The sequence below is a fragment of the Globicephala melas genome, chromosome 2 (assembly GCF_963455315.2).
Source record: "Globicephala melas chromosome 2, mGloMel1.2, whole genome shotgun sequence".
NCBI classification, from domain to species: Eukaryota; Metazoa; Chordata; class Mammalia; order Artiodactyla; family Delphinidae; genus Globicephala; species Globicephala melas.
Window position 1 is genome coordinate 36,332,565 of NC_083315.2, and position 15,469 is coordinate 36,348,033.

The 15,469-nt window shown below is 39.9% G+C and overlaps 1 protein-coding gene across 4 annotated transcripts in view; it reads left to right on the forward strand.

Moving 5' to 3' along the window:
• SEC11A (SEC11 homolog A, signal peptidase complex subunit) overlaps positions 1-13,921 on the forward strand; it is a 51,048-nt gene extending 37,127 nt beyond the window's left edge. For 2 of the 4 annotated variants that reach the window (XM_030878550.2, XM_030878547.2), the window contains 3 exons: positions 6,301-6,420; positions 13,338-13,395; positions 13,584-13,921. In XM_030878550.2, coding sequence (XP_030734410.1) covers positions 6,301-6,420; positions 13,338-13,395; positions 13,584-13,634 — 229 coding nt within the window. In that variant the 3' untranslated portion in view covers positions 13,635-13,921. Of the gene's footprint in view, positions 1-6,300; positions 6,421-6,935; positions 6,985-13,337; positions 13,396-13,583 lie in introns of all 4 variants that reach the window. The other 2 variants (XM_060293806.2, XM_060293807.2) reach the window with 2 other exon arrangements.
• The last annotated feature ends 1,548 nt before the right edge of the window (positions 13,922-15,469 follow it).

Here is a 15,469-nt window from a genome sequence, read left to right on the forward strand (position 1 = left end):
TTGGAGTATAATTGCTTTACAATGTTGTGTTAGTTTTTGCTGTCTAACAAAGTGAATCACCTATATGTATACATATATCCCCATATCCCCTCCCTGTTGCACCTCCCTCCCACCCTCCCTATCCCATCCCTATAGGTGGTCAGGTGATCTCCCTGTGCTATGCAGCTGCTTCCCCCTAGCTATCTGTTTTACATTTGGTAGTGTATATATGTCAGTGCTACTCTCTCACTTCATCCCAGCTTACCCTTCCCCGTCCTCATGTCCTCAAGTCCATTCTCTATGTCTGCATCTTTATTCCTGTCTTGCCCCTAGCTTCATCAGAACCATTTTATTTTTTATTTTTTGGTTCCATATATATGTGTTAGCGTACGGTATTTGTTTTTCTTTCTGACTTCACTTCACTCTGTATGACAGACCCTAGGTCCATCTACCTCACTACAAATAACTCAATTTCGTTTCTTTTTATGGCTGAGTAATATTCTGTTGTATATATGTGCCACATCTTCTTTATCCATTAATCTGTCGATGGACACTTAGGTTGCTTCCATGTCCTGGCTATTGTAAATAATGCTGCAATGAACATGTGGTCCATGCTTCTTTTTGAATTACGGTTTTCTCAGGATATATGCCCAGTAGTGGGATTGCTGGGTCATATGGTAGTTCTATTTTTAGTTTTTTAAGGAACCCCCGTACTATTCTCCATAGTGGCTGCATCAATATACATTCCCACCAACAGTGCAAGAGGGTTCCCTTTTCTCCACACCCTCTCCAGCATTTATTGTTTGTAGATTTTTTGATGATGGCCATTCTGACCCGGTGTGAGGTGATACCTCATTGTAGTTTTGATTTGCATTTCTCTAATGATTAGTGATGTTGAACATCCTTTCATGTGTTTGTCGGCAGTCTGTGTATCTTCTTTGGAGAAATGTCTCTTTAGGTCTTCTGCCCATTTTTGGATTGGGCTGTTTGTTTTTTTGGTATTGAGCTGCATGAGCTGCTTGTATATTTTGGAGATTACTTCTTTGTCATTTGCTTCGTTTGCAAATATTTTCTCCCATTCTTAGGGTTGTCTTTTCGTCTTGTTTATGGTTTCCTTTGCTGTGCAAAAGCTTTTAAGTTTCATTAGGTCCCATTTGTTTATTTTTGTTTTTATTTCCCTTACTTTAGGAGGTGAGTCAAAAAAGATCTTGCTGTGATTTATGTCATAGCGTGTTCTGCCTATGTTTTCCTCTAAGAGTTTTATTTATGGGACTCTGCACTTCCTGGACTTGATTTACTGTTTCCTCTCCCATGTTAGGGAAGTTTTCAACTATAATCTCTTCAAATATTTTCTCAGACCCTTTTTTTTCTCTTCTTCTTCTGGGACCCCCTATAATTCCAATGTTGGTGCAACTAATGTTGTCCCAGAGGTCTCTGAGACTGTCCTCAGTTCTTTTCATTCTTTTTTCTTTATTCTGCTCTGTGGTAGTTATTTCCACTATTTTATCTTCCAGGTCACTTGTCTGTTCTTCTGCCTCAGTTATTCTGCTATTGATTCCTTCTAGAGAATTTTTTTATTTCATTTATTGTGTTGTTCATCATTGTTTGTTTGCTCTTTAGTTCTTCTAGATCCTTGTTAAATGTTTCTTATATTTTCTCCATTCTATTTCCAAGATTTTGGATCATCTTTACTATCATTTCTCTGAATTTTTTATCAGGTAGACTGCCTATTTCCTCTTCATTTGTTTGTTCTGGTGGGTTTTTACCTTGCTCCTTCGTCTGCTGCATATTTCTCTGTCTTCTCATTTTGTTTAACTTACTGTGTTTGGGGTCTCCTTTTCGCAGGCTGTAGGTTCATAGTTCCCATTGTTTTTGGTGTCTGCCTCCAGTGGGTAAGGTTGGTTCAGTGGCTTGTGTAGGCTTCCTGGTGGAGGGGACTGGTGCCTGTGTTTTGGTGGGTGGGGCTGGATCTTGTCTTTCTGGTGGACAGGGCCACATCCAGTGGTGTGTTTTGGGGTGTCTGTGAACTTAGTATGATTTTAGGCAGCCTCTCTGCTAATTGGTGGGGCTGTGTTCCTGTCCTGCTAGTTGTTTGGCATGGGGCGTCCAGCACTGGAGTTTGCTGGCCGTTGGGTGGAGCTGGGTTTTAGCATTGAGATGAAGGCCTCTGGGAGAGCTCTTGCTGATTGATATTACATGGGGCTGGGAGGTCTCCGGTGGTCCAATGTCCTGAACTTGGTTCTCCCACCTCAGAGGCTCAGGCGTGACACCAGGCCGGAGCACCAGGACCCTGTCAGCTGCACGGCATTGCGTTGACTGGCTCTCCATCACCGTGACCGTGGCAGGCAAGGTTTGTGGGCACGACTTCAGCTACCTGGGAAAAGCTCTGATATGACATCAGAACTTATTTCTGCAACTATCTGGAAAAATCCATACTTGACTTTTTCCCATCTTCTCCAGCTGTAGAATATCTGCCCTCCAAGCAGCACATAACCTAAACAATGAGATGTTTGCCTCAGTTGTTTCCCAGAAACTTGGAGTCAGCTGTGTCCTCAGTACTGTTTTGTAACATGATTATCTCATGAGCATATGGTAGAATATACCTGGTATTACCACATATGCAAAGAATTCCTGAACTAAAAGATGACCTTGCCAAGTACTACTTAATACGATGGTACTAGGTCCATGAATTTGAATCTGTTCTTTGTGCCCAGTGTAGTTCATCTAGTCCTGCCTGTTATCCACGTGAGACTAATTTTGTGTCCTGAGCTATCTGACTAGGCAATGGAAAAGTGCACGTTATCAAGGGCTTCTCTCTAGTGCACTACTGAGCTCAGGAAAAATTCCCTTAACAGAAACATTAAGTAATTTCCGATATTTGGGGACAATAGGAAATTGTGAGAAAGTGGTTGGCATTGGAGTTTTTGTTTTTGTTTGGAGATTGTGTTATCCCTTAATCATTTTATCTTTTTAAAAATTATTTTATTTGTTTTTTTAAACTAAACGTGTTACAAGATATTAAATATAGTTCCCTGTGCTATACTGTAGGTCCTTGTTGTTTATCTATTTTATACGTAGTAGTGTGTATCTGTTAATCCCAAATTCCCAATTTATCCCTACCCCCTGGCATTGTTACTTTAAAAAAAAAAAAAAAGACTTAACCACCTCCTGCACTGATTATAGTTAATACTGTATTTTTAATTAAGTAAAAAAAGGAGGGCTATGAGATATGCATGCAGAAAGGTTATATGTACTGTGGCAAACAGCAAAAAACATCTTCTTTGAATCCTTCTCTCCCCTTGCCTATTTTTTGCTTTCCATTTTCTTCCAAAATGGACGAGTTAGGAAAGCAGAGATAGTGAAGTTTGTTTTTTAATTTAAAAGGTGAGATAGCTATTAAATGTTTATCAGTTCACTTAATTTTCATGGATAGCTCCTCGTATTAGCCTGTTAGTCAGCAATTCGTAATACTTACATTTTTCCCACATATAAACTCTTACTTTATCTTATTGTATAGCCTACTCTAATATGTATTTAGTAAGTTCAGCCTATAGGTAGTATTATAATTTGATGATATTGAATACTGGCATGTGATCAAGTATTTAGAAGGAGAATTCTCCATTGGGGTGACTTAGTCCTTTGCTTTGCTTTTTCTGTGCAGATAGATACATTATTTTGCACCCATTCGGCTCTTGGGGTCTTTATCTTATCTAAGTTATTTCCTCCCTCCTAACATCACAGTATTGTAATGGTTGAATTTTAAGTGCTTTGAGCTCCTTGGAGATAGATAATACTAAATATTTGGTCCCTATGCTAGCGAGGGAAAAGTCCCATATAAATGTGTTGTCAATCAGGATTCGGTGCTCGTGGGTTGTGAAGTGCTAGAATAGGTCTTCATAGTAGGCTTAATAGGAGCTGGTTGCCACCAGAGAATATTTCTTGCACTATTTTTTAAAATTTTTTTTAAATTAATTAATTAATTGATTGATTAATTATTTTTGGCTGTGTTGGGTCTTCATTTCTGTGCGAGGGCTTTCTCTAGTTGGGGCAAGCGGGGGCCACTCTTCATTGTGGTGCACAGGCCTCTCACCATCGCGGCTTCTCTTGTTGAGGAGCACAGGCTCCAGACGCGCAGGCTCAGTAGTTGTGGCTCTTGGGCCTAGTTGCTCCGCGACATGTGGGATCTTCCCAGACTAGGGCTGGAACCCGTGTTCCCTGCATTGGCAGGCAGATTCTCAACTACTGCGCTACCAGGGAAGCCCTCTTGCACTATTAAGTAGATGAAGGAAACCTGTGCTTTTTCAAACAGCTATAGTGGGTCCTGATTACATCCCAGAGGGTGGGAAATTGTATTTGTTTGTTTGTTTTGTTGACAAATTAGTCTTTGGGAATAGCTCAGATCTCTCGTAGCATCCCTTTCCTTTCCTGGGGAGTTTCCCATTTCCCAGCTTTTCTTTCCTCATACTTTACTTTTCTGCCTCTTTTCTTGGTGTTATTTCCTGGTTGAATGGACTCTTCTTCCTGCTGCTGCTGACTTTCACTCTGCAGCTAGCCCCCCCTTGGCACCTGTCCTCTTTTACCCTCCAGGATTTTTCAGACATTCTTTCACTTACTGAGTTGTCAGCTACAGATTATTTTTCTCTGTATATATTAGCATTTTTTCTAATTGGAATCTCATTTTTAATGAGACTGTTTGCACTTAACTGTTTTTGTTGTTGCAGCACCTCCCAATTTAGTTTTATCTGCAGATGATTTAGTGTCTAGTGAGCCATTTTCTGGCTTAGAATCTAGGTGGATATTAGTCAGTAGGAGTTAAAGCTATTTTTCTTCTTTCTAGTGTAGCTGTTAACCCAAACTCACTTGAGTTAATTTTTTTTTTTTTTTTTTTTTTTTTTTTTGGTGGTACACGGGCCTCTCACTGTTGTGGCATCTCCCATTGCGGAGCACAGGCTCCGGACGCGCAGGCTCAGCGGCCATGGCTCACGGGCCCAGCTGCTCCATGGCATGTGGGATCTTCCCGGACCAGGGCACGAACCCGTGTCCCCTGCATCGGCAGGCGGACTCTCAACCACTGCGCCACCAGGGAAGCCCTTGAGTTAATTTTTTAAGATAGTCTTTATCAACTGTAAAATGCACTTTGCTTTCAGTTAAATTTTAAGATTACTAGAAGCCTCATGGTTCTTTAGTAGAATTAAATTAATAATTATCTGATCGAGTAGGATGATGTTTCTATAGACCCTGGCTTGTAAAAGTAGTGCATGTTTGTTGGAGAAAAAAAATGAGAAGCTAAAAGCCAGCTAAAAAAAAGCCATAGATAGCTGCTGTTTACACCTTGGTCTATCATTTTAGACCTTGTTTAATATTTTTCTTTTTTACTTTTTTTTTCATATGGAGAATTTCTAACATGCACAAAAGTAGACAAAACAGTATAATGAACTTCCATGTACCAGTCACCTAGTTCCAATAATTATTAATCTATAGCCAATTCTGCCTACATTGCCACCTCTTCCCCTTCTCCTGCCTGTATTATTTTGAATTAAATCCTAGATATCATGTGGTATATATGTAAATATTTCAATAAATAGCTATAAAACATAACCAGTGAGCTTTTAAAGAGTATAACTGTAATTAACATTCTTACACCTAAAAACATGAACAATCATTCCTTTGTATCATTAAGTTTCCAATCTTTGTTCAAATTTCCAATTGTGTCTTAACTTTTTTTAACAATTTGTTTGAATCCAGATTCAAAGAAGGTCCTCAGTTGCAGTTGGTTGATATGGCTTTATAATGTCTTTTATTTAAATCTGTAAATTCCTTCTCTAACTTTCTTTGTCCCTTGCAATTTATTGGTTGAAGAAACTGGGTCATTCTGTAGTTTCCCACAGTCTTCGTTTGGAAGATTATATCCAAATGAAGTAGTTTAATGTGTTCCTTTGCGCTTTGTATTTCCAAAATTTGGTGGTTTGTGTTTATTTTAATATGAAAATGATATTATACTGTACATGCTATTTTCTAATATTTTTTCACTTAATAAAATTTGTATGATCTTCTGATGTCATTAAATTTTCTTCTGTATCACCGGCCTTAATGCTTCCATAGATTTCAACTCCTGTTAGACTTTGTTTGCTTCCAGTTTTTTCTTATTGTAAATAATATAGCTATGAACATCCTTTTAGCTAAATAAATAATTATTTTGATATTGAGAATGATGATAAAATGCCACAGTTCCACAGGAATTTTCAGTTAACATGAACAAATTTTGTACTTTCAAATGGCATGAAGGTATTTGGTGACTTGGGTTTCCCTTACTCTTTTAAGGCAAAATGGACATATCAAGTTTTTGACCAAAGGAGATAATAATGCGGTTGATGACCGAGGCCTCTATAAACAAGGACAACATTGGCTAGAGAAAAAAGATGTCGTGGGGAGAGCGAGGGGGTAAGTATAGAGGGGAGATTTACTGAAACATTGGCTCTCTCGATCATAGTGTCTGATCATACACAATTGAATATAATGGCTTGGTCCTGGTTCGGCCAAATCACCTTGTGTCCTTTGAAAAAGTATGCTTCTTAAATTGCATCTGAAACTTCAGGTTTACTGCTCCAGAAGGGAGGATATGGGGTGCTATAAAAGAACAGAATATTAGTGATGAGGATGAATTAGAGTGACAATTTAAAAAATTCATTTGTCTGTTTAATTCATTTCAGAAATGTTACTGGGCACCTTCCATGTACTCTGACGTCTAATACTGTGCTAGGCTCTGGGGATCCAGAGCGGTATTAATCCTGCTTCTTGAAACTTACATTTCTTAAGTGTTTACTGAGTCAACAACTTAAAGTGTTCATCTAGATTAATTTCATCATGTTGATTTATTCCATATTGTTTTATTTCTAGTTTTGAAATTATTGAGGTCAAATGAAATTTAAAAGTTATATTAAGCCTGTTTATTTCAGATTTTATCAGGAGAACAGATCAGTGAAGGACAGGAATTGTAAGTTACTGGTATGAGGAAGTATGGGATTATTACTACCTTCATGTTATTAATACTATTAACAATAACTCACATTTATTAGGGCTTTACTCTGTGCCAGAGACTCATTCTAAGTGCTTTCTTTACAAGTATTACCTCATTTTAACCTGAGAACAACCCTAATATTTCCATTCTACAGATGAGGAAACACAGACATGTTAGGTTGTTTATCTAAGTCACACTGATGATAGTAAGTGGCTGGCTGACTCCAGAGCCCAGCCTTTTTACCGTCATAGCAAAATTACTGGTATAACACTTCTGAGATGGGTAGCTGCTTGTTCTCACTCTTTAGATGCTACATGGCACTCTTATCCACTGTCAGAACACCTGCTCCTTCTAACCTAGAACAGACACTGTGGATTCAGTGATACCACTAGTGAACAGTGGAGCTGAGGAGCTGTGTTCCCATAAAGAAATAAATTCAAGTTATTAAGTAAAAGCTGCCTTGGTTACAGCAGAAGAGATGTTCAGTTTGGGGCCAGAGAGATCGGATCAGAAAAAGCACCAATGTGTTTTGTCTTCAGCAGACCTGGTTTTTTGTGCACACCTCCAGTTCAAGGGAACTTGATTTCCTATGATGGAGCTAAACATACTTTTATAATTCAAATTAGATTATCAGTGCTTCTGAGAAGTGATAGTCCCCATTTCCCTCAGTTCCCAAGGTGCTGCTAATATCAGCCTCTTAGAGTCTTTTTGCTTTTCCTTTAATTGCAAATGTACAGATTCTTGTAGAAACATAAGGAAATAACAGTCATCAAAAAGCAGAGTCACTTCTTTCCTTTCAGTTCCTCCATAAATATTTAATTTTTTGGTTTGTGTTCTTTTAGCCGATATGTGTAAAGATGCAGATCTTAATGTATAAGTGTGTATACATAAACACATTTTGTGTACCGGGAGAGAATGGTCACACTGCTTATAACCTCTTTTTTATCCTCCAATGTTATTAGTATCTATAAATCAAAAGATTTATTTCCATATCATCATTTTCAAATCTGTATGCTACTCTACTGTGTGCAAAGACCATATTTTTATTTAGCCAAAATCTCCTATTGTCAGATGCCTTTGATTGTGAGCAGTGTTATGATGAGCATCCCTGTTACATATATCTCAGTGCCTCTGCCCAGTCATTTCTTCACAGTAAATTCTTATACTTGGAATGACCTGGTGAAACATAAGCATATTTTAAGGCTTTGGACAAATTTTGTTGTACAGTTTTATTTGTACTCCTCCCAGAGGGTCCCTTTATCTGGATCTTGATTCTTAGGTGTTTAGTGCAGCTCTGTCTGCTCATTCTGGCCCCCTGTTTGGGTAAAAAATGCATCATCCTATGGAAGGGTGGAGGAACCAGGCTTTCTTTTACTCAAGTAACTTGTCTTTTCTAAAGAATTTTTTAAAAGTCCCAAACTATGTACAGTGTTATTTCTAAAATCCCAGCATTGAAAGTTATAGGCCTTTTTCTGGCTATTAATTTTAAAAATGTTATAGTCTGGTACTCTCTTAATTAAATAACTTTGCATGAAGTATAAACATCTGGGACATGAACAGCAGGAGCACAGACTCTTAACTGTTACAAATTCACTTTCCGTTGATTATGTCACCACTTACCTTGACACATAATGAGGCACATCATCTCCTTTTGTGAAAATTGTGTTTATAAAATGCTAAACTATATTTCAGAGTCAGACTGTACCCAAACCTTGGAATTTTTTTTTTTTCAAACAGCTGCACACTAAAAAATTTTACACTGAAGCCTAAAGCCCTAAATAAAAACAAATTTAAACAATTTTTTATTGAAATATAATTCACATATATTAGGATATAAAATTTACCCTTTTAAAGTGTACAGTACAGCGAGTTTTATTATATTCACAAAGTTGTAAAACCGTCACCACTGTTTAATTCCAGAACATTTCCTCACCCCAAAAAGAGAACTTGGTACTGATTTGCAGTCACTTTGCATCCCCTTCTCCCTGCAGCCCCTGGCAACCACTAATCTACTTCCTGTCTCTATGGATTGCCTGTTCTGGACATTTTATATAAACAGAATCTTACAATATGTGGTCTTACAATATGTCCGGCTTCTTTCACCTAGCGTAATGTTTTCAAGGTTCATTCATGTTATAGCATGTAATAAAACACTTTTAGAAAGTGAAACTAATACTGAACCAAGTAAGAATAGGGGTGATTCTTTCTAAATTCAGGTAGTTGAAAAACACAAGAGAACCTGTTAGTCAAAGACGAGTAGAAAGCAACAGGAAAAGAGGACGAAAACCTGGCAGAAGATCAGGGAATAGAGAAATATTGACAGCGAAAAGAAGAATAAAAATAAAGGAAGGAGCAGAGTAATTGAGCTCTCTGTTGACTGAAATCAGTTTTATGGAGGAGGCTTTTATTTATTTATTTAATTTTTTTTTGTCTGCATCTGGTCTTAGTTGTGGCGCACAGGACCTTTGTTGCCACGTGTGGGATCTTCAGTTGTGGCATTCGAATTCTTAGTTGCGGCATGCATGTGGCATCCAGTTCCCTGACCAGGGATTGAACCCAGGCCCTCTGCATTGGGAGCATGGAGTCTTAGCCACTGGACCACCGGGGAAATCCTGGAGGAGTCTTTTACAATGTACTTTTTACTTAGCTTGAAACAGACTGTTCTGGGATAGAAACAATGCTCCTTTTTAAGGCAGCTACTGGGGTCCAAACTTCCCAGATGTAGATTCCTTTTGACATCTGACAGATTATTTTCACCCAGAGCATCAGCAGATAGTTCTTCCTTCTGAGGCTCCTTTCTTGGCAGCACCTTTGATTCCAAGAACTCCCAGGGACACGTATTTACCCCTACTGTACCTTCTAGATGTTAACTTGCCACAGGCTGGTGTTGAGGTTGGCTTTGTGGATGGCATTTGTTTTACTTATTTTAAACCTCTGCTTATTATCAACTCTGCTTTAGCAGAGTTTATCTGAACTCAGTAGGAAAAAAGTGCAACTGATTTGAATTTAAGATGACTGATGATAGCAGCATCATGCACTTGATTAGCGACTCTTGACTGTCTGTGTCCATGGAGGAAAACAGTAGTATAGGTAATTAAATCTTTTGTTTGACTTTGGACTGCCTGTCATATTCTGGCAACCTTATGTTTTGCTTCTATTACTCCTAAAGATCAAGTTGCTTCTATTTCACACTTACGGTGGGCAAGGAAAAACCACCGTAGGGGGGGAATATGTTTCCATGGATAACCCATAAGCAGACTATGTGATCATTGTGCTTCTTTGAGCATAGATATCATTGTATGGAGGTAACAGTGAAAGTCTCTACCCATGAGCATGGCTGCTGATTGATCATCAGGCCAGAATTAGCAGTCTGATGTTGTTTTATTTATTTAAAACAGAATTTTTTTTTTAGATTTTTATTTTCTTATTTTTGGCTGTGTTGGGTCTTCATTGCTATGCATGGGCCTTCTCTAGTTGCGGTGAGCGGGGGCTACTCTTCGTTGCGGTGCGCAGTCTTCTCACTGCAGTGGCTTGTCTTGTTGCGGAGCGCGGGCTCCAGGTGCGCGGGCTTCAGTAGTTGTGGCACACAGGCTCAGTAGTTGTGGCTTGTGGGCTCTAGAGCACAGGCTCAGTAGTTGTGGTGAACGGGCTTAGTTGCTCCACGGCATGTGGGATCTTCCCAGACCAGGGCTCAAACCCGTGTCCCCCTGCATTGGCAGGCGGATTCTTAACCACTGTGCCACCAGGGAAGCCCCTGATGTTGTTTTAATAGAAGTCACAGATGCTTTTATAGCTTTTAATCTGCATTTTACTGTAAGGCATTTGCCTTTATGTTCTTAAATTTAGACGATTTTCCTTCTGAAGGACTGGAAACTGTTGCTTTTATGAAGATGTTATAAGTGAGACAAAAGAAATAGAGTTGTTGCATTAAAAAGAAAAAATATGTGTATTAAAAATATAGAAAACCTTTATCTACCCTCCTAGAGCTTAGCTAGGCCATTCTGTAGTGACTGTTACTTTTCAGCTCTTAGAGGTCCCACAGGTTGAAAATAAAGCATGGACCCTAAAAGGGAATATGATTTGTCACCACATGCCTGTTCCATATATCTTGCTTGCTAGAACTGTGCTTCTTGTACTTTAATATGCAGAAGCGTCATTTGGGCCCGACCTTCCAGAGGTGCTCTGACTCAATAAATCTGGGAAGATAGAGCAATCTGCACTTTTAAAAAAATATATTTATTTATTTTTGGCTGCGTTAGGTCTTCGTTGCTGCATGCAGGCTTTCTCTAGTTGCAGCAAGTGGGGGCTACTCTTCGTTGCAGTGCACGGGCTTCTCTTTGTGGTGGCTTCTCTTGTTGAGGAGCACGGGCTCTAGGAGTGTGGGCTTCAGTAGTTGTGTCTCGCGGGCACTAGAGCGCAGGTTCAGTAGTTGTAGTGCACAGGCTTAGTTGCTCTGCGGCATGTGGGATCTTCCTGGACCAGGGCTCAAGCCCGTGTACCCTGCATTGGCAGGCGGATTCTTAACCACTATGCCACCGGGCAAGTCCGTAATCTGCATTTTTTTTTTTTTTTTGCGGTACATGGGCCTCTCACTGTTGTGGCCTCTCCCGTTGCGGAGCACAGGCTCCGGACATGCAGGCTCAGTGGCCATGGCTCACAGGCCTAGCCGCTCCGTGGCATGTGGGATCTTCCCGGACTGGGGCACGAACCCATGTCCTCTGCATCGGCAGGCGGACTCTCAACCACTGCGCCACCAGGGAAGCCCCGCAATCTGCATTTTTAATGAGCTGTCCAAGTGATTCTCACAATGGAGGTGTAGGTTTTAAGAAACATCAACTTATGCGAATGGGAGTTTGGGGATGGCGAGAGAGAGATGAGTCTGGGTAGTGCTGCCAGAGGGAGAGGGGCAGGATGGGGTGAGGACAGGAGACGGGAAGTAAGAGATTTAAAAGGAAGTAAAAGGAAGTAAAATGCACCAAAGACAAAGCTTCTGTTTTTCAAGATTGCCAAATCCTCTGATGGTTAGAGGTGTTATATAGGAGGTAATTTCTGTTTGTGTACCTTCGGTGTGTGCTAAGGTCGTGGGTGCCCTGAATAAAAGTATCTGGGATATTTTAAAGTATGCAAAGGTCAACCTCCCTTCTCTAGGACAGGCTCGAGGATGGTATCAGTCCACTCTGGAATCCAACAGTAGAAGAGGAAGAGAAAGAAGAAAGTTGTATATTTCTAACTGCTATTTCCTCCCACATCTCTCTCTACCCTGAATTCTTATGATGTTGAAGAGTCTTTTGTTTTGCGGGGAGAATTGAAGTCCTGGGAGGAAGTGAGATCCCCAAGGGAAAGAGAAAAGAAGAGGCCTGGATATTCCAGCATTCAATCAGGCAGTATTTACTGGATGCCTGCTATGTGCCAAGTGTCAAGTTTGGCCTTGAAGATACAGTGGAGAAGAGATTGGCACTGTTTCTGCCTTTATAGAGCTTAGAGTCTACTAGGGGAGACAGACACTATCCAGCTAGTTAGGCAACTAATTCTGTAATTAAACTCATGATGAAGACTTCAAAGGAAATATATGAGGTGATATGAGATTATTTAACAAGTAGTTTTACCTAGTTTGAGGGGACAAACTTTAGGGACAAGAGGAAAGCAAGAGCTAGTGAAAAAGCAAAGGTGTAGCAGCCAAGAGGTAGGTAGAGAAAGAGACTGGTATGTTACAGAAACCAAGGAGAAAGATTTCAAGGGCAGGTTTCTGGTCATCAAAGTCAAGTGCTGCAGAGATGAAAAGGAAGGTAGGAGCTGAGACTGGTCTTCTGCATACAATGATTTAAACTGTTCTAGAAGAAGTTTCAGGATTAAGAGAGCCAAAGCCAGATTACACGTGGTTAAAAAATGAGAGGGTGGTGAAATCTTAAGTACTATAAGAGAGCTGTACACTCACTTTTTGGACACTTAACATGAAGTACCTTGTAATGTTCTGGCTGTGTTTGCCTTGTCTCCCCAACTAGATTGACAACTCTCCACAGGTTATAACAACAAACCCAACCCCTAACACTGAATCAGCAGGTGGCATTAGAGTCACCAACTAGAGGTCAGAGACCTCAGATCTGGTACTGGTTCCACCATGTACCTTGCACATGAGCAACTGTTTCCTCATCTATAAAATGGCTATACCCCTAACTTCCCTATCACATGGGCTGTTGAAAGTGTCTAATAGGACAGTATATACAAATGGATTTTGTGAGCTGAAAATTAGTATTCTATGGAAGATATTGAGAATGTTCAGTAAATGATAACAGCTACTTAGAAAGTTCTGTGATGATCAGTTTTTTGTTTGTTTGTTTAGATTCGTTCCTTACATTGGGATTGTGACGATCCTCATGAATGACTATCCTAAATTTAAGGTAAGATCCTGTACTATATGTTTCATTAATTTTGGAAACCGTTAAATGGATTACAGTTAAAAGATGGAAGACCAGTTGGATAGTTTAGTGATTTATCATAGTCACAAAGACCAGTTTGTTAATTAACTCTGAGGATTTGTGAACTTTTAAAAGCTTCTCTGACTTGTGATTCTGTGTTTGTTTTCTAGTATGCAGTACTGTTTTTGCTGGGTTTATTTGTGCTGGTCCATCGTGAGTAAGAAGTCTGCCTTGCTGTTCCTGGAAGATGCTGTACTTTTTGTTCCTGAATGTTTGGAGTAGATATCAATCTGTGGTTGGTGGAATGGAGAACACATGTTGGCGCTTCTTGGTAGCACTGGTTTGCATTAGTTTATGTTTCCACACCAGAGTACGTGTGGGCGGGTGCATGTGCACCACAGCGTGCACTCGAGGGGACTTTTAATCACAGAATTTCATAAGTTGTCATTGTCATACTTTCGCATTTTTGTACATCAGTGAATTTTTTATATTAAAAGATTGAGCCAAAGCCCCCAGTGTTTGTATTTTGAAGCCAAGCTTCACTTCTAAAGTGCCTACAGAGTTCTGTAAATGAAAATGCAGCTCTGCACGAGTTTGAAACTGTCATTCCTCCTTATAATGGGAATGGCATATACTGAGGTGGTCGTCGTCTTAACTTTTCAAAATTTTAAATAAAAGACTTTGCATATCGAAACCCCTTATCCCTGACTTGTGTTTGTTGGGAAAGCTTTTGATATTTGCTTTCCTGTGCTGGTTCTTAGCGCCCTTGGGGAGATACAGGCTTTGATGTGAACAATTCTTCAGCCAAGAAGGTTGTCCTAATACTGACAACTGGTTTTTGTTTGTTTTGTTTTTGTTTTTGTGAAGCAAAAGTAGCCGTTGATATTCGTAAGAAATCTTAGTCATAAAATTGATTCTTCACTAGGGGGTCTCAGATGTGTATAAACCCAGCTGGTTGCCGAGAGGTTCAGAAAATCTCACTTGGCTGTAGACTCATAACCTTTTCTACACTTCAGACGTTCTCAACTCTTTCTACAAGATGGTAGTGAGTATTAGCATCTGGGGAGGCATGAGGAAGGTGCTGGAGGGCAAGTGTGCTACTTGTTTTCTTTAGACTCTAATTTGCCTGAACCTGTTCTTGTAGGTGACTGACTTTGCTTTTCTCTAATGCAGACTTTAAGAAGGGAAGGTTTAAAGTAGTAAAGGCAAAGCCCACCTGTGTTTTTTTCTTTTAATATTGAGACAGGGAAATAGGGAGCATGGGGTAACTCAGTGTGTTTAAAGCACAAAATACTCTTAATCCTCTCTGTTCTCTTTTTGTATTAGTGTGAAATCTCAAAGTAAGCAAAATGTTGGGCTAAATGAATGGTTTCTATTATTTGTTCAACTGAGGTGGAAATCAGCCCGTACTTTAATGCTAATGGAATGAGAATAGGGACAGTTAATCTTTTGAAACCCTCCCCTGTAGAGATGGGCCATCCTAAATTCATTATCCAGGCTTTAGCCTTCAAACTTTGGATATGGGCTCTTAATGATATTAACAGAGTATGAAACTTGGCAAATTATTGCTGACAGATGCTTCTTGAACCTGTCTTTGAAGTCTGTATCGTGCTTATGTTTTCTCATGAGCCAAGGAGAGTGCTGAAATGCGCCCCCCCGCCCCGCCCCTCTCCCACCTCTGTGTGTGGCCGAAAATTGCTGCTTCCTCCATTTTTCCCTCCTAGTAACCTGCAGATGACGGGGTTAATTGTTCAGCCTAAATGGTGCCCTGGCTGGTTTTGTACCAGCCTTTCAGAGACTTCTCTGGGAGAGAAGCAGTGTGTGTTCTCTTGGCAAAGGTTGGGATCCCAAAGTTCTTTGTGATCCTAGCTTGCCAGAGGGTAAACATCCTTGTGCTTCTATCTTCCGCTGTCCAGATTTCTCCTCCTCTTACACTTGTTGGGAGAGAAATGTTAATATTTTCCTCACTTGCATATTTTCACACCCAGTTTTGTAAAATTACTGTTTTTCCTCCTTTGCTGGATGCTCTAGTTTGAAGCAACAGCTAAATTCTCTG